This window comes from Canis lupus, chromosome 13 (genome assembly GCF_048164855.1).
Source record: "Canis lupus baileyi chromosome 13, mCanLup2.hap1, whole genome shotgun sequence".
In the NCBI taxonomy this organism is placed as follows: Eukaryota; Metazoa; Chordata; class Mammalia; order Carnivora; family Canidae; genus Canis; species Canis lupus.
The window spans coordinates 57056436-57081889 of NC_132850.1; the positions used below are offsets into that span (position 1 = coordinate 57056436).

Below are 25454 nucleotides of genomic sequence, written 5' to 3' on the forward strand. Positions count from 1 at the left end.
GCACCCCAATGTTTATAGCAGCACTAAAATAGCCAAAATATGGAAAGAGCCCAAATGTCCATTGGCTGATGAACGGATAAAGAAGATGTGGTGTATCTACATACACAATGGAATATTACGTAGCCATCAGAGGGATGAATACTTACGTTGATGTGGATGGAACTGGAAGGTGCTATGCTGAGTGAAATAAGTCAATCAGAGAAAGATGATTTTCATATGGTTTCACTCATATGTGGAATTTAGGAAACAAAACAGAAAAACATAGGGTAAGGGAAGGAAAAATAGAATAAGAAAAAGAGAGAGAGAGAGAAACCATAAGAGGCTCGTAACTATAGCAAGCAAACTGAGGGCTGAGGGAAGGGAGGTGGAAGGGAAGATGGGGTAACTGGGTGATGCGCATGAAGGAGGGCACCTCCTGTGCTGAGCACTGAGTATTATATGCAACTGATGAATCACTAAATTCTACTCCTGAAACTAATACTACACTGTATGTTAACTAACTTGAATTTAAATGGAATCTTGAAAGAACAAATAAATGAATAATGAAGGAATACAAATAAATAAATTAAATAAAACATAAAGGATACTTCTGAGGTGGTCACAAGAAAGTGTTATAACTATTCTTTACCCTTGCTGTCCCCAAATGGGGTTCCAGGTTTACAAGGGAGGGAAGGAAGTGGCTCTAATATGAGCATCATCTCTTGCTACCCCTAAGCAAATGTCAAACCTGGTAGGGACTGGGGAGACCGACTAGCAGGAGAAATTTTATAAGATGTCAACACTGAGAACTGTCGGAATAGAGAAAAGAGAGAAGTCAACGTGGTCCATGTGTTTGTGGAAGTGAAATTTGAACTATAATTTGCATGTGACTCACAGGCAGAAGGGGAAAAGAAAAGGAAAGAAACCACAATGGGAGGCATGAACAGAGGTGTTGTTGTAATAAATAATATGTACTGAGTGCTTATGACATGCACTGCCTCAAATGTTACAACCCAATAAAGTAGGTACTAATATTACCTCCATTTTGGAGATGAGTAAACTGAGGCTTTCAGAAGTTAACTGCTTGCTTACGGTCACACTATTAATAAGTAGCAACACTAGCACTCAAACTGTCTGACGGCAGAGTCAGAGCAGCGCACTGCTCTACTAAAGAGACTGAGGTAGAAATAAACGTGGCAGGAGGACAAGATCAACAGAGTGATTCACTCTGCAGAAAGGTAAAAGGGACAGTTGGATAGGTAAGGTGAGGTCAGACTCTTCAGTAAGGCATGGAATGGCCTTTTTTTTTTCCAGATCAGGCCCCCCACTGACTCCCAGGTTCATCCTCTGTCTCTCTTCACAGCCCCTTCGTGGTGAGACCGCACTGAAATACCTGGTGATCCCTTAACTTGTTGCTCTCTCTCATACCTCTTGCCTTTGCACAAGCAATCTCCTCTGCCTATATTAACTCTAGCCATTCTTTGCTTTATGAATGACATCTTCATCCAAATTTCTGTCCATCTAATTGGGCCCCCTTGCTCTTCCACACCCTGCAGTCCCCACTCCCAACAAAGCCAAGTGCTTTCTCCTTTGCAATGTCTAAGCGAGCATACCTTGTTCATTTCTCTCTTTTCCCCATATTGCTGTAATAACCTGTTCATCTTCTGTCTTCCCTCTAGACTCCTAGCCCCTCAAAGAAAGGGATGATAAACCTAGCACAGTGCCACAGAGTAGATAGCCAAAGCAATTTGATGAGTAAACGCATAGATGAATGAATAGAGTGGATGATTGATTGATTGATTGATTGACTATAGGGGAACTAAAGCCAAGACATGAAAAGGTAAGTGACAAAAAACTTTTAGAGACCCAAAAGAAGGGAAAAGGTATGATGAGAATAACATATAAGAAAATCTAAGACCGATGATTATTGTTTTTCCTTTCCTTAATGTAGGATATCAAGAATGTAACACTTTTGGGGCGTCTGGCTGGCTAAGTCAGTAGAGCATGTGACTCTTGATCTCCAGATTGGGAGTCCAAGCCCCACATTGGGTGTAGAGATTACTTAAAAATAAAATCTTTTAAAAAGAAAGAAAAAGGGGCACCTGGATGGCTCATCGGTTGGGCGTCTGCCTTTGGCTCGGGTCATGATCCCAAGGTCCTGAGATCGAGTCCTGAATCAGGTTCCCTCTGCAGCCTGCTTCTCCCTCTGCCTCTCTTTGTGTCTCTCCTGAATAAATAAATAAAATTTTTAAAAAGAAGAACAAGAAGAAGAAGAAGGAAAAAAAGAAGGTAACACATTTATTGTAGTCATTTCTCTTTTTTTTCAGGTATCTCAGTCATAACAGAATAACTTTCCTGAAGCCGGGTGTTTTTGAAGATCTCCACAGACTAGAATGGCTGTATGTTTAATTTACGTGGCATTTTATAGTATTAGTTTTTATATTCTAAATATATAAATGAATCAATTTTTTCTTCTGGCTGGCAGGATAATTGAAGATAATCACCTCAGTCGAATTTCCCCACTAACATTTTATGGACTAAATTCTCTTATTCTCTTGTAAGTACTAAAAATTAAAGCAAATATTTCAATTGAAGGAAAAGATATGAATAAAGATTACTGCTTTAAGTTTAACAGCATTAAATATGGAATTGTTAAAACCCCAAAAAGGCCTTTCCAACTAAAATCCATCTCTTAATTATATTCTATGAGACTACTTTGTAGTCGTAACAATTTTATAAGATCTTCTGTCTTCTAGGACATCAGCCCATCAAAACTGAATACAGCCTCACTACCATGTTTTATTGAAATATTTTCAAGCACACCATTACTGCCCAGTATTAATCTTGGTAAAGAAAAATAACATTCATTTTAAAGTCACCTCCTTCTCACTACCCACTTTTGAAGGGCACAGGCTTTTTTTCAGTTACTAACATTGCTGCTTCCTCCATTTGACAACTATCATTTGTCGAATTTTATTACTAACAAGCACTTAAATATAACAAGACTTACAGAAAAAAAAAAACAGAAGACAACTAACAGATTTTTGTGGTTTCATAAAGAATAATAATACCATGTTTGACCTAAGATGAGAAAAGAACCAGAAAAATGTGACTTCTTTTCTTTCTTTTCTTTTTCAGAGCACTGATGAATAATGTCCTCACTCATTTGCCGGATAAACCCCTTTGCCAGTACATGCCAAGACTGCATTGGCTGTAAGTTGATGAATCTTTTCTTAAAGAAGTCAGCTAACTTTCCTGGTTTTGCCTCGTTCATTTTGGATATTGGGTTTTTTAAAATGATAGGTTGTTAATGTCGTATCACATTTCCTCAAATTACTTTAGCATGATTTTGTTATTAAACATCCCCATTGTCTAAACTAACTCCTCTAGACTCTGTTTTATCTCTAGATAAAACAACACACACACACACAATTTTGGAGGCAGGAAGAAGAAAGAAGAGATGTCACAGTATCCATAGAACATCTCTTTCTTCCCTCTGTCGATCTATTTTCAAGTATCAGTTTGATACAGAAAGACAGTCTCTTTAGTCTCATTCCTAAATTTGGCATAATGAGCATATGATATTTAGAATTTATTTTTGAAGTCTAATCTCAATAGAATATGTTTCATGGACGTGTTTACACCGTAACTTTGCTTATGGTAATAAGGATCATTCTACCCATTCAGTGGTTAATTACCCAATAAATTTGCCTATTTAAAATGCAGGTAAAAATGAAGATATAAGTAACACAAAAATAACTATTTAAAAGTTCAATCAATTATCTGTATATACAGTTTATATGAAAACTTCCTCTGTCTCTCATTTTGTAGGAAATTCTCAGAAGTGTTGTTTGATTTCTAAGCTCACAGTAGTCAGATTAAAAGTAGAGGGGAAAGATGAAGTTCAAAACATTAGTGTGAAGTGAGAACTATCAACCTGATAAAGCAGGAGTGGGAAACGCTATAAAAAGTAGACATAATTATTCAAAACACACTAGTTTGGAACCATTTAGAGGAAGACAAACATCCCCAAAATCATTACTAAGTCCAGAGGGCATCTTGGTATGACAGCACAGAACTCCCGTTGTTGACAACCTGACATATTTGAGAAAAGGGCAAATTAAGTTCAATATCCCTTGTAATTAAATTTTGTTTCAAATGATCACATTAAACAGTTATTACATGCTCAGTAATCCAAACTTAGTAATAAAGCAAAACTGATTAATATTTACATAAGTAAACTAGCAATTAAAAATTCATACACTGAGACCAGAAGCAAATGTAGAAGATATTATGTAATACATTAATAAACATTTCCTTTGCTTTTAAAAAGGCAGCCAAATATACATCTCAGATAAAACTTTATTTTTTTAAGATTTTATTTATTTGAGAGAGTGAGAGAGTGCAGGAGCCAGTGGGGCAGGAGAGGGGGGCAGAGGGAGACTCAGACACCCCCCTGAGCAAGGAGCCCCATAAGGGGCTCCATCACCAGGACCTTGGGATCATAATCTGAGCTGAAGGCAGATGCTCAACTGACTAAGCCGCTCAGGCACACCTCAGATAAAACTTTAAATGATTAAGATTAATTACTAAAGCGGCACTTGGGTAACTCAGTCGGTTAAGCATCCAACTTTTTTTTTTTTTGACATTTATGTATTCAGAGAAAGAGAGAGCACGTGTGTGCAAGCAGCAGGAGGGGCCGTGGAAGAGGGAGAGAGAATCCCAAGCAGATTCCCTGCTGAACTGGGAGCCCCATATGAGGCTGACATCCCACCACCATGAGATCATCACCTGAACCAAAATCAAGAGTCGAAGGTTCAACAAACTGAGCCACCCAGGTACCCCTGGTCAAATGTCCAACTCTTGATTTCAGCTCAGGTCATCATCTGAGGGTCTTGAGATCGAGCTCCAGGTTGGGCTCCATGCTCAAGATGGGGTCTACTGGAGGTTCTCTCTCCTTTCTCTGCCTCCCCCTGCTCAGGCACACCTGCCATCTCTCTCTCACAAAATAATAAGCAAATCTAAAAAAAACGAAGATCCATTACTAAAGAAATGGACTTTTTATAATTTCATCACTAAAGTTACTGTCTTTAAATTTTAGCTATCCAAAAAAGTCATTTTGTATGCATTCCTGATAGTATTATACCAATTTTAATGCTAGTAATAATAATGTTTGCCTCATAAATATTCATTTATTTTAAAACTAATCACTGTATCTTTACCTCACACATGAACTTTTATGTAGCAAAGTATAAACTGAAAAATCAGTTAGATGTGTTAGTAAAAAAAAAAATTATTCAACTGACTTAGTGGAAAAATACACATAAAAAACATGACAGCCCAGGATAATATGCTCAGACAGACAACAGATTAAAATCTTTATTATAGTTCTTTCAAAGCAAAAACAAAAACAAAAACCTATAAACGCCACAATAGAAGTTGGGAAATTCAAAAAGTTAGAAATATAAGTAATAAATAAGCACAAGAACAGATGGGGCAAAGGTGAACTAAAGATCAAGAGAGTAAATTAAACCTACTTTGATAGGAGATGAAGCAAGTTTATTTATAGGCAGGAGAAGCTAATATGAAGAATTTGAAACTATAGAAAACAGTGAAGATATATTATAGAGCAAGGGGCTGGAAGATGTGGACCCAGATGGAAAAATAAACTGTGATATACACACAGCATTTAAAATCAATGACTGAGCCCCACTTCAGTCAACCTGGCTCAATTTCAAGAGCATAATATGAATTAGAAAGAAAAAGTCACCAAAGAGTACAATGTATTACAATTCTATTCCAACAGGATTATGCTTAGGATATAGAAAGTCACAAAACACCACTGCTCATACAGATAGGAAGGAACTTTATCATCTACACAATAATATTGGAAAAATAGACTTTAGAACAGAGACTATAACCAGGGATAAAGAGGGATATCACACAATGATAAAGGGGTCAATTCAGCAAGAAGACTTAATAATCTTAGATGAGTAAACAGTTTCAAAATGAATACAGTGATAATCATGAAACCATAAAGGAAAATAACTAGGAGTCAAAAGACATCACTTAAAACCAACAAATCCACCAAATGTGGATATTTGATATTCCTAAACTGAATATTAACAAAAAGCATACAACTTATCAAAATCATATGGTGGGAGAAAAGCAGAGGAGCAGAAAGGAAGACAATATATACTCATTTTATCAGTTCTTATAAGTTATAATAGGAAATGAGTAAGTATTGTTATTCTCTAGAAAGAGAAGATACAGTGTATTGGGTAAAGTTATAAAGATAACCAATAGTTATACAAACCTTTCTAAATATTAAAATAAAGGTTTTAGGGCAGCCCGGGTGGCTCAGCGGTTTGGCACTGCCTTCAGCCCAGGACCTGATCCTGGGGACCCCGGATCAATTCCCACATAGGGCTCCCTGCATGGGGCCTGCTTCTCCCTCTGCCTGTGTCTCTGCCTCTCTCTCTCTCCATGTCTCTCATGAATAAATAGACAAAGTCTTTTAAAAAAATAAAGTTTTTTTAATTTGTTGAAAGTTTTTTAACATATAAAACCTTATAGTAAGTAATATTTTTAAATAGCAGACTAAGGTCAGATATATTAGTCATCTCCGTACACTCAAGTGGGTTTAACTGTTAACTTACTTATTAGAAAGAAAAGAGATTTTTCAAATTGGCTCACAAAACAAAACCTAATTCATGCTATTTACAAAAAAAAAAAAACTATAATTGAGTGATTAAGAAAGATCGAAAATAAAAGGCTGGTCTAAAGTATTCCATGTAGATGCAAACCAGTAAAAAAGAAGGCATCATATTTTATCTAAGTAGTTAAATTCTGGCCAATTTGCATTAAACAACACTAAGAAGGACATTTAAATACTATAGTGTGGGGATCGCTGGGTGGTGCAGCGGTTTGGCGCCTGCCTTTGGCCCAGGGCACGATCCTGGAGACCTGGGATCGAATCCCACGTCGGGCTCCCAGGGCATGGAGCCTGCTTCTCCCTCTGCCTGTGTCTCTGCCTCTCTCTCTCTGTGTGACTATCATAAATAAATAAAAAGAAAATTTTAAAAAAATAAAATAAAAATAAATAAATAAATACTATAGTGTGCAATTTCTAACAAAAGATATTACATAATAAGTATATATGTGCCAAGTAGATTCATACAGTAACCAAAAGGAATAGTAGGCATACATGAGCAGTAACAGATAATAACCCACCTCTATTAGTCCATGAAAGATCAAGTAAAACCAAAAGGGATACGAAGAACTAAATAACATAATTAATGACCCAACTCTAATTTTTGTATATCAAACGACAATGTCCCTTCTCAATAACAGAACTGACACATTTGGGACAGCAGTGTGCCCAGCTAAAATACATTCCCAGATTTTCCTGCATCTTGATATAGCCACATGTCTAAGCTCTGATTAATAAGGTGGAAGAAGTTTAGTGGGGAACTTCAAGGAAGTCTTCCTAAAGAGAAAAAGGCAAGCCCTTCCTCTCTTTCCTCATTCAAAAACATGCATATGATGGCTCAAGCTTTAGTATCATCCTAGACTATGAAGACAAGGGCATATAAACAGTAAATTTGAAAGATGTTTCAGGGTGCCTGGGTGGTTCAGTTGGTTGGGCGTCAGCCTTTGGCTCAGGTCATGATCAAGCTCGGTTTGGGGCTCCCATGGCAGCAGAGGCTCCCGGTTCTTCTCCCTCTGCCCCTCCCCCTTCTTGTGCTCTCTCTTGCTCTCGCCCACATTCTCTCTCTCAAATAAATAAACACAATCAAGAAAGAAAGAAAGAAAGAAAGAAAGAAAGAAAGAAAGAAAAGAAAGAAAAAAAAAGAAAAGAAAAGAAGAAAAGAAAAGAAAACAAAGAAAAGAAAAGAAGAAAAGAAGTTACTAACAACTTTGTTAAACTACCATACTAGCCCTGGACTACCTAACTGTAGTTGAGTATTTATGCAGTTATGGTTGGGTGTCTGTTATACGTACCTGCACCTAATTCGAATAGATATAAACCTGAAAGCAAACAACAATCAAAGAACATTCGCCAAAATTGACCATATATTTTAGGACATACACACACATAAGCCAAACTCGAGAAAACAGATGGAGGGATTGGAAGGGTCATCTCTCTCTTCTTGAGACTAGGAGACCCAAGGGCATATACAGGTTAAGTTTATAGATGTTGAGTAGAAAGTCAGGGGCTCCTCCCTGCTTCATCACCTCAATTGTCTCTGTGAAATAGGAGCGAGAAATGTTTCAAAGAGGAGGAAGTAGAGGTTAAGGAGATATGAATGTTTAAATGCCACCAGGCTGATAAGAGAGAAAGTTGAGAAGAAAGATTATTGGTGTTGTTAGTGTGTTCTTCAGATGGAATCAATTTTTCACTTTTAGCCAATTCTGAAACCTCATGACCAAATTAGCCAAACTTAACGACCATGTATAAAGGGAAAAAATATATGGTTAAGTTTAGAGGCTTATTGGAAGTTGGAAAAGTAGTCTAGACATTAGAAGCAAGAAAAGCAAGAAAAACACCCCTTGTCAGCTCACTTAGGGCTTAGAGCTAGGGACAAGAAGCAGATTTGTATGCCTCCAACCCGATCCCTGTGTATCAAGGACTAAAGCGTCTAATTTTAGGAAGAAAGCCAAAACAAATTCCCAAATAAAGCTTAAAATAAACTCAAAATCCAACTAAACTGATGATTTGATCAAGTCCCTAATTTATGCCTTGATGTATACCCCTTATTGATTTTTGCAAATTAGTAAATTAATACTAACTTAAATATTTTTGTTAGCTTAATAGAAAAAAATGTTACAGTAGTAGCTAACAAGAAAAATAAATCAACTCAGTATCACAGGATATTTTCTGAGACTTAAGAGAGCATCACCACCTGGTGGTAGATTCATGGTAACAGCAATAAAAGAGGAAAGAAACACAGTCTGTGTCACTGACAATGCATATTGCGAGAGACCAGAAACTTTGACCGAAGCTAATGACCAAAAAAAGTAGTACTATAAATACTTAGTTTCCAATTGAAGAGAACAATAGAATTTTTTCTTTAGAAGAATGATCTAGAATCAAGATTTAAGACTTAATACAATATTCTGTATAGTAAGAAATCCTGTCTACAAAATTCTTGAGTTATGGTATATTGCCTCTGCTAAAGACCTGTAGCCACAATAAGCTTATTCTCCGGGTACTATAGATGGTGAACTTAAATATGAAATCTTTTTCGTCCTTCAACCAGTAAATCTAATTTTGCAACCTGAATGCAACATAGAAAAACCCTATGATATCATCTACAGCCTGACTTCAAATATAGCTCTCTCATTTTGCTCTTTTCTATTACAAATACACTCTTTTCCTCAATTGACTTGATTTCTAGGCCCCGTACATCCTGATTTTCAGATTGTTCAGATACGGCCTGATTTGTCAAAGTCTATTTTTATTGCAAGGCCCAGAATAGAACTAACTATTCCAGATGTAGCCTTGCCAGTGGAATGTAGGTGCTTCTTTTAATGTTACCCATGTTTCCCTGGCAGATTTTAATACCAGAGTCACACTTCAGTTCATATACTTTAGTCACAATTGTTCTTGAATAGCTCTATATATTATATGGTGACCAGTAAACTAAGTGTTGGGGGAGACAGAGCAGATTTAAGGACCATGATTTACTCCTGAAAGCATATCCCTAGCCTCGGCTAACTCTCTGTTCTACAAACTTACAAAAGAAACTTAACAATAAAAGAGAGACAATAAAAGAATGCCTTCATGATCACCATGAATAAAGAAGAGACATTAAAACATACATTTTGTGACAAGTTTTACAGCTCAGACCAGACTCCTGATGCTGACATAGCATCACACAGCAACGGAGTACAGATAGGGTCTACATGCATCTCCCTAAATTGGAAGTTGGAAAGCCAAGGACGGCATTGGCCTGTGTGATAGTATAATAAAGCAAACGATGGTGTCCTCAGAAGTAAAGGTCATTGACAATTTTTCCTGGGAGGTGTTTAGGCAAGGGAGGTAGAGGTGAAATATTGTTTTGGCAGCAGGAGCTTCTGTAGCAACAATAGAATCTTCTGCAGACTGTAGCAAATAGGGTCATACCACTTAGAGAAATGGCACTGGTGACTCTAGACAGATGTTGTTTTGTTGTCGTTTTTTAAGGAGATAGGAGTTTGTTGAATTGACCACAAGGGAGCAGTGTAGACAGATGTATATTATACATACCACTATTAAAATCTGGTGAGAAAGTGGATGTTTATCATAACAGTTTTTAATTTGACTCTTCATTCTCTTCACATTTCTCGGGGTAACATATATACCCATGTGAACATATGATACAGATGTGACTCAAACATTTTTCCTATGAACACAGAAAAAGAAGCATTACATTTATTTATTATTTCTGCTCTTATATAAGTGGCTACTTGTGGGAATCTATATGAAATATATAGTATGTGAAAAAAAGAGATCTTATTAGATAACAAATAGTGCTTGACCAATTTATTTCTATGATCAAAATTTAGCTTTATCATTTTTGTTTTTATGTTTCAGGGACTTGGAAGACAACCATATCCATAATTTAAGAAATTTGACTTTTATTTCTTGCGGTAATTTAACTGTTTTGTAAGTAGTGTTTTATCCTTTTGAAGTGATGCTATATCTCCTTACAAACAAAATTAATCACATATGTGAGCATAAGTTAGCATAAACATGCACAGTAATTATAGCAAATGTTCACTTATGACAAAGTTTTCTGAAACCAAAGCACATTGGCAAAATTTTTGAAGTTCACACCAGACTTAACCAAGATTCACAACACGCATAGATCATCACAACAGTACTGTATTATATGAGACCTATTTTTCTAGAACTTAAATAATACCCATTTTAATGGAAAGAAATTTTCATTGACCACCTAGAATCTCTCCTGGGATCTCAGTTTGAAAAACACTAAGTTGGTCTTAATCTATAAGAATATTTGCCCTATGCAAATTATTACTGTATAGACTGTGGGAAAAAAATTTAATCATAACCAAAATTATAAAAGATACTGTAGAATGTCTACACCCCTGAAGATATAATTGTGGACACCAGGATAAACTTTAGAGTGTCATTGAGTATTATTTCTCCTTATGTCCTTCTGGCCTATTTTAAACCCACGCTGCTTTTTCCATGAAAGTGAAGGATGCTGGAGCTTCTTACAATATAAAAACACAACTGCTTCATATACAGCTCATTTTTTTCAGAACAGTGTTTTTTCAGACTGTGGGTTGAAGCTCACAAGGGGGTGATGAAAGCAATATGGCATCTCCTGACTAGCTTCTTTAATGAAACAGTGTTGAATTGAATCGGATAAAAATATCAGAGTGTAATTCAGATAATTAAATGTACTATTTCTTGAATCTTGGGTTGTGTGGGTGTATGTTACGTCCCATGTTTTTAAGTGTAGTTACCATGGGAAAAGTTTAGAAAGCACTATATAGAATCCACCTAGAAATCCATTCTTAGAAGCCATAATACTAGGACCCTTGTGTACAGGCAATGAAATAACTGTCACTGATACAACAATTTTTCTCTAATATGCATCCTCCATTCCAGCGGGTTCAAGCCACTAAGATATTTGAACTCTTAATCAGTGAGCTCAGGCGTCTTCAGGTACAGGATGCTTTGTAATGATCATGCAAAAACAGTTCCTACTAACTGCTCAAAGGAAACCAAATTGTACCTGAACAACAGAGACCAAAACTTACAACTTCTTTGCTATTCTACTTTGGTTTGCTTTTAAAGAAGCCTCTGTGTGAAGAAATCATTTGTGAGTTTCCTCTTGGCAGGTGCTCGTACTTTTCTGGTCTAGGGATACTGGCAGGAGTTCATAATGGTTTGGAGAGCTGAGAGGAAATAAATACTTCAAGATGGCACAAGGCCAACCTCCTGGCATGCCACATAACATTTAAAGAATTGGAAACATTTTAAAACTTTTCTGTGAGTTAGTCTTTTATGCTGGTTCTTAATACATGAGATCAGGGCAGAAATGAACCGGTCAAAAATTACATACAGCCTGATTCAACATCCCAAACTAGAGATGTTCTGAATTGGTCCAGCTTAGATTAGACTTCCCTAGGCAACTCTACTCCAAGTCCCATCAACTACCAAAGGTGTGTGAGTGCGATTGGGGGGGCGGGGGGGGGGGCAAGGGCAGTATTCTGTTAGAGACACACTCTATGTCTCCTAAAGAAGAGGCGACCCTAAGACAGCTCCCTGTGCTCTCAGTTGCATGATATTCAGTCTGTATTCTCAAGAGTTCACATTTCCACAATTTCCCTTGCAGCATTCTTCTCTACCTCACTTAAAAATTTGAATATTTTATTTTTATCATCACTAAAAGATTTGAGAAATTTAAGACCAAAATCAGACTGGGTAGTTTGCCATACTACAAAATACTTGATGTGAAAATGCACTGTATGTAATTATCTTTTCTTTCTTTTTCAGGCTGTTAATCTCTCCAAAACCTCATTTATCACTTACCTCAAGGAGCCACAACATATTTTTCTTTTTACTTTCAGGGTAATGAGGAAAAACAAAATTAATCACCTAAATGAAAATACTTTTGCACCTCTTCAGAAGCTAGCTGAATTGTAAGTTTGATAAGACCTTTTTCTTTCTACTCTTTCAGTTGCTACTTGTTACACATATTTGCTTTTATACATATGAGGAATATTTATCTCTTTTCCTAGCATTATTTGCATACACTTTGAGCCACCAATGAACTCAGATAGCTTACAAAAATATACTTTAAAAGTATTTAAGGCAAGTGAGATAAAGGAAACATAACTACAATGAAATAATAAAGTCAGGATAAAATTAATACATAAAATACATCCTACAGCACTCTGTCCTACTGCTGAAAGGAACAGCAACAGCACATTTGTTTTGTTTCCTAGAGTGTTAGGATTCAGAGACCATAAGATAAAAAGACATACTTTGCTAATTCCGGAAACAAAAGATAATCTTGGATCCACAAAGAAATTGGAGATTCTTGGATAACATCCCAACCTATAAATCAACTCTTTATACTGTCTCTTTTTTAAGATCAATGACCCAATTCCAAAGTGCATTAAGACAACTCTCTGGTAAACCAAAGCTTTGTGGCCCAAGCACATAGTAGCCTATTGTCAGAATTAAATATGTTGAGCAATGAAATTTATGTCCTTCAGAGAATTCTTTTATTTTTTTAAGATTTTATTTATTTTTTCTTGAGAGACACATAGAGAGAGGCAGAGACACAGGCAGAGGGAGAAGCAGGCTCCATGCGGGGAGCCCAATGCGAGACTTGATCCCAGGACCCCGGGATCACACCCTGAGCCTAAGGCAGGCGCTCAACCCTGGCGTCCTGACAATTTTTTTTTTTTTTTTTTTTAGTATTAATCTTCTCAGTTGGGTTTTTCCTAAAGTGTGGGCTAGCAACTACACTTGACCTTGAATGACATGGGTTTGAACTGTGCAAAAATTAAGGTTCCAAGTCATATTCGTACTCTAATGCAAAAGGAAGAGGGGAACGAAGGGAAGAGAAAAAGAGGCACAACTCATACATTAATTAAATTAGAAAATTGGATCTGTTGGAACAAGATCAAATACCATCAAGCATTTGTCTGTGAAGAAGTGATGAAATGAGATAAATTACTTTTATATTTTCTCATTACACTTTTTAAAACCGTTTAGACTTCTGGCAAGTAATATAACTCACTAACAGCATTAAAAAGTTGTATACTGGTTTCCTCACAAATTACAGGACATGGATAAAGTCTTAAGAAAATAATATGACATGGTTGCAATTATTTCCCTAGGGATTTAGGAAGTAATAAGATTGAAAATCTTCCACCGCAAGTGTTTAAGGATCTGAAGGAACTCTCACAATTGTAAGACTGATACTAATTTTATCACTTCATTTTTTTATTTTTTAACAATCTCTCTTATTTTTAAATTGTAATAATATATTTAACATAAAATTTAGCATTTTAACCATTTTTAAGTGTGCGGTTCAGTGGCGTTAAATACATTTATGTTGCTGTACAGCCATCACCACCCGTCTCCAGAACTTTTACGTCCTCCCAAACTGAAACTCCATACCTATTAAACAATATCTCCCCATCACCTCTCCTCACCAGTATCTCTGTTCTGTATTTATTAATATTTCTACTCTAGGTAAGCCATATAGATGGAATCATTCCATAGTTGACCTTTCGTGACTGGCTTATTTCACTTAGCGCAGTGTCTTCAAGGTTCATACTTTTTGTAGCATGAGTCAGAATTTCTGGATATTACTCTGAATAATAGCATTAATCAGTAATATTGTGATTCTAAATAATAACTCACTGTATATATATAAAAAACTACATATAGTTTTATATTTCTATGATGCATTGTGTTCATCCATTCATTCATTAATGGTCATTTAGATTCCTTCCACCTATTAGCTATGTGAGTAATGCTGCTATGAATATGGGTGTACAAATATCTGTCTGAGACCTTTCTTTCAAGCCTTTTCAGTATCTAGCCCAAGAAATAAAATTGTTGGATCATGTGGTAATTCCATCTTTAATTTTCTGAGAAAATAGCACACTATTTTCCAAATGGTTACACCATTTTACATTCCCACTAGCAGTGCACAAAGGTTCCAATTTCTCCACATTTTCAACAACATTTGTTCTTTTCTATTTTTTGAATAGTATTCATCCTAATGGATGTGAAATGGTATCTTATTGCGGTTTTGATTTGCATTTCCCTAATGGTTGATAATATTAAGCATCTTTTCATGGGCTTATTGGTCATATATCTATCTTCTTTGGAGAAATATCTCAAGTCTTTTGCCCATTTTTTAAATTGAGTTGTTTTGTTGTTGTTGTTGAATTATAGGAATTTTTATACATTTTAGATATTAAATCCTTTTCAGATATATGATTTGCAAATATTTTCTTCTAGTCTATAAATTGCTTTTCCACTGTCCAATTTTTCTATTTTGTTGTTGTTGCCTATGCTTTTGGTGTTATATACAAGAAATCATTGCTTCATCCAATGCCTTGGAACTTTTCCCATTTGTTTTTTTCCTAAGAGTTTTATAGTTCTAGCTTTTATACTTAGATGTTTGATCCATTTTGAGTTCATTTTACACATGACGTAAGGTAAAGTTCTAAGTTCAGTCTTTTATATGTGGATAGTTTTCTAGTTTTCCCAGCTCCATTTGTTGAAAAGACTCTCCTTTTCCCATTGAATGGTCTTGGCACTCTTGTTGTAAATCATTCAATCACATATGTAAGGGTTTATTCCTGTGCTCTCTATCCTATTCCATTGGTCTATATACCTATCTTTTTAACAGTACCACACTGTTCTGATTACTATAGCTTTATAATAAGTTTTGAAATTAGGAAGTGTGAAGGCTCCAACGTTTTCTCAAAATTGTTTTAGCATTCAAGCTTCCTTGAGATTCCATGCAAACTTCAGAATGGATTTTTCTCTCTCTGCCAAAAAGATTAAGATTTTGACAGAAATTACACTGAATCTGTGGGTCACTTTGAGGAGTAATGACATTTTTTTAAAAGATTTATTTATTTATTTTAGAGAGAGAGCAGAGGGGGAGGGGTAAAGGAGGAGAGAGAGAAAGAGTCCCTGCTAAGCAGGGAGCCTGATGTGGGGCTCAATCCCAGGACCTGGGATCATGACCTGAGCCAAAGGTCACGTGTCTACTTAATCCATTGAGACACCCAGGTGCCTGAGAGAAAGAGAGTTTTAAGCAGACTCCATGCTTGATCCCAGAAGCCCAAGATCACAACCCTGAGATCACAACCTGAGATCATGACCTGAACGGAAACCAAGAGTCAGATGCTTAACTGACTGCGGCCCCCCAGGTCCCCCAGGGAGTATTAACATCTTGACAACATGAAGTCTTCTAATCCATAAACATACAATGTCTTTCCATTTAGTGGTGTCTTTTTAAATTTCTTTTGGCAACATTTATTTTCAAAGCACAAGACTTTTACTTACTTGGTTAAGTTTATTCCTAAGTATTCAATTCTGTTGATACTACTTTTGAATTTCCTTTCTAGATGGTTCATTGTTAGTGTATAGAAATGCATTCAGTTTTTGTGTAGCGGTTTTGTATTTGTCAACTGCTGAATTTTGTTATAACAGTTGGGTGTATGTGTGAAATTTTTAGGGTTTTCTACACATAGTATCATGTCATCTGTGAACAGAGATCATTTTACTTCTCCCTTTCCAATTGGAATGCCTTTTTTCCCTTGCCTAGTGACTCTGGTAGGACTTCCAATATTATGTTAAGTAGAAGCAAAAGAGAACATCCCAGTCTGGTTGCTAATTTTGGAGGAAAACCCTCTGTCTTTCACCATTGAGGATGATGTTATAACTCTTCGGCTTTCCATATATGGCCTGTAGTGTGTTCATATAGTTTCCTTCTATTCCTAGACTGTTGAGTTCACTTTGTTTCTTCATACAACACAATTTCCATTGTCACTCTTCCTATCTTCCCATCTTTCTACAATCACTACCCCTCCAGAAGCTCCCCCACTTAACTAATAGTCTAGCCTAGAATAAATTTTTCAAAGAGAATTTGCCCTGAGAAGCTCCCTTGAATCAATGATTCTTGTCTTGAGGTATTTTTTCACAAAGATTCTGAAATTTTTTCGATTAAAATTGAGCTGCACTGTCACTCTGGTCTATATCTCTTTGTTCCCAGCTAGAGCCCTTTACTTTTCATTTCATGCCTCACAAATCATTAGCACAAATGTCATTCTTTGGCATAAGATTTATTGTTAAAAGTATTTAGGGTGATTCCATTAATTCAAATTTTGAAAAATGAGATGTTTTTCATTTAACTAAATGAGTCCTGGGCAAAATGGGAGGTATGTGTGGTTTCTTTTAGAGCACCCTACCATCTCTGGTGAGAGCCATTTCTTGATGAGTCCACTTTCATTCTTATGTTGTCTTAGCTCCCTATCACTAACAAAATCATAGTGCTAATTAACAGCCAGGCGCTATTCCAATTCATTTAAATATTTTATCTCCATTAATTCATTGAAATATTTAGTGAACTCTTTAAGGCAAGTGCTGTTACTACACCTTTTTTTTGTTAATGTTTAAATGTATTCCAGTCAACAGATGCACTTTCTCTTTACTTAACCAGTTTCTAGAAATGACCTATTGCTGCCTTTTTTTAAAAAAACAGGAATCTTTCCTATAATCCCATCCAGAAAATTCAAGCAGATCAATTTGATTATCTTGTCAAACTCAAGTCTCTGTAAGTATATACCTATGGGGATAGCTTTATGATGAAATTTTTATTTATATACTAGTAGCTAATAAATTCTAAAAAATAAAATCTGTAGAATCTTTCAAATCAGAAGCTTTATTACCAGGATATGGTTAAGCACTACACAACCATATGAGTGCTCACTAGACTATACACAAACAGATAGCTATTAGTTTTACCTTACATATTTACAAACTAAAAATTAGGTAATGATTTTATATTTTTCTGTAATCACCAGGAGCTTATATTGGATTGTTTGCTTTGATCATCTGAAGGCAACTATGCATATTCATTTCTCCATTAGCACTGGTATCTAAACATTTATTTCAGCCATCATTATCCCAAAGATGCAATTTTCTAGATTATATAAATCAATACTTGCACCACACATACACACACAAACCTGTTATAGTCTAAGAATTGCCTTTAAAAGATAAGCTTCAGTTCATTTAATTTAAATGCTCCCTCAGTAAAATGGCATCTTAATAGATAAATTTTATTATTTAAAAATTATTAGAAAAATTTCAAAACTGCTCTATTGTAATATTGTCTGAAAGATAATGTGTATTCATTTATTCCACAAATACTTATTGAGTAGTTACTATGAGCAAAACATGTTACAATCTGTAAGGACCAAAAAAATTCAAATAGAGGAGATATTTGTGTAGAAATGCCAGAATAAAAAGGAGTTGGGGAAGTAAGTGCATAGGGCATGCTGAATATGAATGTTTGGTTCACAATGTTAACTGACAGCATTTTATTAAATTATCCTTCACAAAAACTCATTTTATTACACCCTTGTAATATATGTCATTTTGATAATTAATTTTATATTTTTAGCAGCCTAGAAGGAATTGAAATTTCAAATATCCAACAAAGGATGTTTAGACCTCTAATGAATCTCTCTCACATGTAAGCAAATGTTTTTCTTGTTTTTCACTTTGATTTTAATCTGTATTTCCACGTGCACTGTGCTAATACATCCATACCCAATGCATCCAGTCTATCAAATTTTCTGCTAATATGCCTAAACAATGTTATTCTTAAAATGTTGCTATTGAATGGGATGATTTTTAGCGTTCCATGGTTTGGTAGAATCAAAGGTGATTTTTTTTAAATGTCAGAGAACATAAGTGCGGAGGGAACATACCCAGTATAATAAGCTCTCCTTAGCACTGATACCACTAATGCATAATGATGTTTGCCTGATGAGCTAGTAATTTGCACACATGGTATAAATGCTACCAGATGAAGAAATAGGAATCTATATAAGCAATACAAAATAATCATAAATAAATAGTTACTGTAAATGGAGCAAGGTATGGAGAAATTCTCCTCATTAAAAATTGCCGCCAACATCAGGACATGATTGGTGCAAATGCATATGGATAAAATAGCAAACTTCGAAAAATCTTTTATTAAAACAGTGTGTATTATGGTACCATTGACTCCATGCTTTGGAAACATTTTTCTTTGATTGAATGCAGTCTTACAGCAGATATTAGAATGATCTTCATGCCAGGCTAATTAAGTCTCAACAATTTAGAAAGTGTCACATCAGCCACCACCACTCTATAATTTTGCTTATATTTTAAGTCTAACACAGGACATTCTTTTTGTTTTCCATAACTCTTCAGGGAGGATGCTTATAAAAGTTTCTTTGATTGCACACAACATAAAACACTTGGACTAAAGTAAGTCAAACATAGTTTATTAGGAGAAAATGATGTAGCTCATAACACCCAAGAAACAACTCAAGGAACAGACTTGAATTGGGCAGACACCATATCAGATCTAAGGGATTCGGGCAGCAAGAGTTAAACAACAGGACAAAATGCTGTAATTGTCAAGCTTTTATCTTGTATTACTACAGATCTCTATACTATAAAGATCATTCATATTTTTTGCCGGAGTACATACTAATTTGAACTTCAAGTTCTACATTTACTAGAAAATTTCATAGCAAATAACTTGACTCCACTGAAGATGCATCTCTTCCTATGGTGATGCTAATACCTATCTTATGGAGTTGACTTGAGAATTTATTCCTGATACCTAGAAGATGCTCAATAAATGGTGTTGCTGATAACGCAGTAGTAACTACTGACTATCTGGGTAGTGTCTTTATCAACAAGAGAGGTCTGTTGGTGAAAAAATTAACTCAACAAATATTTATTGAACACCTTATTAGTACCAAAATCTGGTAGAGAGATAAGCATGCTAACGTGCAGTTACAGATCACACAATAACTACTAAAGTAGAAAAGCCATGGAAGTACAGAGGAGAAACATTTGGCTCTGTCTTCCCCTGAGGGCTGAAAAGCAAGATTAGCTGAAGCAACAATAGGAGCTATATAACCACCAAAAATCCAATAAAAGTTTCCTTAGATGCATTAATTCTCTTGATCCCATGCTAACGGTTTATTTATATTTCAAGATATGTCTAACACTTGTATGCTTATGATGCCTCTTTGCTGCTCTGACCCACATACATATTCTTTTACAATGAAATCAAGTTCACAAGAATTAAAATTTAAATCTTTAGTATCCTTAATGTTTTACATTCCTGTGAGTCTCATATTTAGACATTTTCTTTCCACTGAGAAAATGTAGAAAAGAAATTTTAATGTATAGCGACACTGGATTATATTTAAAATCTTATTTTACTTTCTCTTTGTGCATCAGATATTTTAAGAAATTCCAGTACTGTGGGTATGCACCACATGTGCGCAGCTGTAAACCAAACACTGATGGAATCTCTTCTCTAGAAAACCTCTTGGCAAACATTATTCAGAGAGTATTTGTCTGGGTTGTATCTGCAGTTACATGCTTTGGAAACATCTTTGTCATTTGTATGAGATCTCATATCAGGTCTGAGAACAAGCTGCATGCCATGTCAATCATTTCCCTCTGCTGTGAGTATTTCCTGATTAAAGAGGAATTACAGTTTTGAAATATATAAAAGCACTGCTATTAGAAAATAAGTAAGCAAAGTGGTAGAGTTATAAGATTTTAACTTTTTCTCCTTTTTGGTTATATGTTTTCACGTTCACTATAATGAAAATAAAATTACTCGAGAAGAAAATAAGTTTTTAAAACAAGAAAATTCAATTACCTTACACAGATTAATGAAGCTCTCGTTCATTAGTTTTCTTCCCTGAAGGCATGTTCTGTTAAAGCCTGTAAACTCATAATTTTACTATGAATAAAATGGCAGCCTTTCATGGTCACATTTTTACACCCAAAGTTGTATTTACCTTTTGTTTGCACGTCCAGATCATAGATACTGACTTGACTGAGCTGTTTTTGTGGTCTCTGAGCTACTAAAACCTTTTCCATTCATAATTTGAAATATCTAAGTAAGAAAATGTTTTTAAATAGCATTAGGTTTTTTTTTTTTTTTAAGTTTTTGAAATGTGTTGCAAAGTACTATGTTAAGTGAGGATTACAAAGAAAAATAAGCAAGAAGCCAGTCGTCAGGCTGTTTATAGCATGGGTCAAGTGGCCTGTAATGTATCCATACCTTCTCTAGGGATTATCAATCTACATTACCTGCTTTACCTGTGCTATGTCTTACCTACAGGCTCATTCGACATCTAATGCCTGATTGTTTTATTCATTGCAAGCTACCTAAGAACTAGAACTCAGAAATTGTTTATATTGTTAGTTATAAAATTTTAAGTATGCTCGATTTCTTTGGTGAAGGCTAGAATATAACCTCAGTGCTTAAGGATTAGGGCCAGCTTTATGATTTATACAGTGATGTGACTTTAGACACACTGTGTAGAATGTCTGTGTAGTCCAAAATTCTCACCTACACTCTGATATGAGATGTTTGCTTTTTAAGCAAAATCACCAAATAGTTCATCACATTGACAACTGATTTTGGGGATGAGAGAGCCTAAAAAGAGGCAGAGAAAGATGTAAAAATGGTAAGAGAGAATCAAAGAGAACAGGTTTGCTTAGATCAGTGCTAAATAAAGAACTTAGGCCCTTCAAAATTGTACTGACTACCAAACACTTCTTTTTTTTAAGATTTCATTTATTTACTTGAGAGAGAGAGAGCAAAAGAGCACAGCAGGGGGAGCAGCAGAGGGAGAGGAAGAAGCAGACTCCCCACTAAGCAGGGAGCCCCACCTGGGGTTCCATCCCAGAACCCTGGGATCATGACCTGGACTGAAGGCAGATGCTTAACCTACTGAGCCCAGGAGCCCCTACAGAGCACTTCTTTTTTTTTTTTTTTTTTTTTTTTTTTTATTTATGATAGTCACAGAGAGAGAAAGAGAGAGAGGCAGAGACATAGGCAGAGAGAGAAGCAGGCTCCATGCACCGGGAGCTCGATGTGGGATTTGATCCCGGGTCTCCAGGATCGCGCCCTGGGCCAAAGGCAGGCGCCAAACCACTGCGCCACCCAGGGATCCCTACAGAGCACTTCTTAATTACTCTTATCTTCTAAGTTACAGACCTCAAAATTCATAGTCATTAGTTTATCACAGCAATTTCTGAATTACTTTCTCTAGGATTTTTTTTTCCTTTTTTTTCTCTTTTTCTCCTTTTTTTTTTTTCTCTCTCTAGGATTTTGAATGATAGCTTCAGCATGTTAAACTAGGAGCATAAAAAATAAATAAATAAATAAATAAATAAATAAATAAATAAACAAACAAACAAACAAACAAAAACAAACTAGGAGCATATTTCAGCAGAAGAAGTGATGCAAATAATAACATCCCTATATTGGTCCCTAATCGAATGCTCAACATAATTATATGTTATTCGTTTACTCAACACTTCTAGGTGATGAAACCAGAAAGGAAAACAAAGTCCCTCTCACACAGACTTGACAGTTAGAAAAAGACAGAGGAAATGACTTCATAATTAGCTGTAGAGGGTGCTCCAAAAGGGGTTATCGAAGAGAGTTGATGAAGAGGTCCTTACCCATAAGTGAACTATTAGGATAAAAAGTACCTCCTCCCAAGATAGAAGTAAATTAGATATTTTTTGCTAATGCTAAAAATATTACCGCTTATCGTTAATTCCATGATACCTATTTATTTCTCTAAACTTGCAACACTTACTGATCCTATAGGTGCTGACTGCCTAATGGGAATATATCTGTTTGTGATCGGAGCCTTTGACCTGAAGTTTCGTGGAGAATACAACAAGCATGCACAGCTGTGGATGGACAGTATTCACTGTCAGCTTGTGGGATCTTTAGCCATTCTGTCCACTGAAGTATCCGTGTTACTTCTTACATTTCTGACACTGGAAAAATATATCTGCATTGTCTATCCTTTTAGGTGTTTAAGACCCAGAAAGTGCAGAACAATTACAGTTCTGATTCTCATTTGGACTAGTGGGTTTATAGTGGCTCTCATTCCATTGACCAATAAGGAGTTTTTCAAGAACTACTATGGCACCAATGGAGTGTGTTTCCCTCTTCACTCAGAAGATATCGAAAGTACTGGAGCCCAGATTTATTCGGTGGCAATTTTTCTTGGTAAGAAACTGTATTATAAGCCCTTTCACTCAACTATTTATTCTAATAAATCATAATTTCAATATAATAATTTCTTCTAAAGTTTATAAACTTTTATTTCATATATTCTAACCAGTTTTTCTCATTGACATTGAGGATGGATTCTGTCAAAATCCCCCTAAAGGGACTTTTTTCCCCCTAAATTACCACTTTATCATATAAATTCCAACATGCTCCTTAATAAAAGGCATATATATGTGTGTATATATCTATTCTCAAAGTATAACTTAAACTAATTGAATTATTTTTTAAAAACTACAAAGATTAACTTAAAAGACCCATGATATTCACTGAATCACTATAATCTCATTTTAATATGCCAATGTTTTTTAAAGATTTTATTTATTTATTCATGAGAGACAGAGAGAGGCAGAGACAAGGCAGAGGGAGAAGCAGGCTCCTCACAGAGGGAGAAGCAGGCTCCTCCCTCTCCATGGGAGACTTGATCCCAGGACCCTGGGGTCACAACCTGAGCCAAAGGCAGACGTTCAACCACTGAGCCCCCCAGGTGCCCATAATGTGCCATTTTTAAATTAAAACTCCCTCATTCCTCATTAGTTCAACAATACTTCAAATTTCCAAAAAATTCATTATTTTTGTGTACCTTAGTAATTCTTATGAAAAACAAAAAACATGTTCATGTCCAATCAGCTAAGGGTATGTGTGTTTGTTTTGAAAGAATGCTCATACACATTAATAATAATCTTTGTGTCCTAAATAGGTGTTAACTTGGCGGCATTTATCATCATAGTTTTTTCCTATGGAAGCATGTTTTATAGCGTTCATCAAAGTGCCATAACAGCAACTGAAATACGGAATCAAGTTAAAAAAGAGATGATCCTTGCCAAACGGTTTTTCTTTATTGTATTTACTGATGCATTATGCTGGATACCCATTTTTGTACTGAAATTTCTTTCATTGCTTCAGGTAGAAATACCAGGTACAACTTTTTTTTCCTTCTGTAAAAAAATAATAAGTCTGTTTCTCAGTGTACCTCTAAGAAAGAAAATAAAGATCCTTAATACCAACTCATTTTAAGAATTGTAAGTCAGAATTACATATACTTCAGGTTCTGTTCATCAATCAAATATTTACTGGGAGGAAGCTGTTCAGTTATTTCCATAAATGCCTAAAAACACTATTACCATTGGAACAAAGTAACAACTCAAATAAAAAACACTCTCTGTTTTGTAATTCTGAGAATCCCATGCTTAAGATGACCAAACAGATAAAATTGATTATCAAATATTTACTTCATTTTTGAGAACATAAGACATTTTTCTTCCCAGAATACATAGCAATTTAAAGAACATTACACACTCTCTCTAGAATGTGAGAGATGATTGAAGAATGCATTCTTAGTATTTAAAAATAATGTACACCACAATCATTAGGATAGTTACTATCAAAAACACAGAAAATAACAAAAATTGGTGAGGATTTAGAGAAATTGGAACTCTTGTGCATTGCTGGTAGGAATGTAAAATAGCACAGCTGCTATAGAAAACAGCATGGTGGTTTCTCAAAAAATTAAACAGAGAAATGCCATATGACCCAGCAATTCTGGGAATTAAAGGAATTAAAAGCAAGAACTCAAGCAAACATTGGTACACCTGTGTTCATAGCAGCATTATTCATGACAGCCAAAAGCTCGAAATAACCCAAGTGTCCATCAATGGATGCATGGATAAACAAAGTGTGTTATACACACACAATGGATTATTACTCAGTCTTATAAAAGGAGGAAATTCTTAAACATGGTACAACATGAACAGACCCCAAAGATACCATGCTAAGTGAAATAAGCCAGTCACAAAAGAACAAATACTGTATGATTCCACTATATGAGGTAGCTAGAGTAGTCAAATTCATAGAGACAGAAAGTTTGGAAATGTGTTGCCAGGAGTTGGGAGGAAAAGGGAAGGAAAAGGAAAACAATGAAGTTATTGTTTAATAGATATGTAGTTTCAGTTTGGGAAAGTGAAAAAGTTCTGGAGACGGATGGTGGTGATGGTTGCATAGCAATATGAATATACTTTAATGCCACTGAAGTGCACACTTAAAAATGATTAAAATGATACATTTTATGCTATGTATATTTTACCACAGTAAAAAAAGTGCAAAATGCTGTTATTAGTGCAGTATATATTCACATTTTAAAAATTTACAAACATAAAAATTTTAATTTTGTTTTATCTCATGGTTGGTGGTGATAGTATTTTACACTTTTATAAGCAACGAAGAGGGAAAATAGCACCAGATAAATTATAATAACAAATCACTACAGTGATTTTTAAGATAAGTTTAGCTAAAGATGTTTTTATCAAAATACCCAAAAGTCTAAAAATGCATATCTATTTTTAAAACCACATAAATAACAGAAATCATCTGTATATTCTGCGAAATAATACATGTTCTATCCAGCAATTAAAATATTGGAAAAGGTATGATTTGAATGCTAAACTATATTTTCCTAAAATGGAATCATATCACAATAATATATAATCACTTGGTGGAAAATGTTTCTTCTACCTAATGGAATACTTATATATTGATGTATTCAAGAAAAGCTACTTAGCAAAGAACCCTGTT

The 25454-nt window shown here is 35.3% G+C and overlaps 1 protein-coding gene across 5 annotated transcripts in view; it reads left to right on the forward strand.

Moving 5' to 3' along the window:
• The window catches only part of RXFP1 (relaxin family peptide receptor 1), a 97850-nt gene that overhangs the window by 67654 nt on the left and 4742 nt on the right, over positions 1-25454 (forward strand). For 4 of the 5 annotated variants that reach the window (XM_072773773.1, XM_072773776.1, XM_072773775.1 and 1 more), the window contains 11 exons: positions 2307-2378; positions 2465-2536; positions 3118-3192; positions 10559-10630; positions 12571-12642; positions 13852-13923; positions 17244-17315; positions 18168-18239; positions 20012-20241; positions 22413-22823; positions 23584-23802. In XM_072773773.1, the coding sequence (XP_072629874.1) occupies positions 2307-2378; positions 2465-2536; positions 3118-3192; positions 10559-10630; positions 12571-12642; positions 13852-13923; positions 17244-17315; positions 18168-18239; positions 20012-20241; positions 22413-22823; positions 23584-23802 (1439 nt within the window). The remainder of the gene's footprint in view (positions 1-2306; positions 2379-2464; positions 2537-3117; positions 3193-10558; positions 10631-12570; positions 12643-13851; positions 13924-17243; positions 17316-18167; positions 18240-20011; positions 20242-22412; positions 22824-23583; positions 23803-25454) is intronic. The other variant, XM_072773774.1, reaches the window with a different exon arrangement.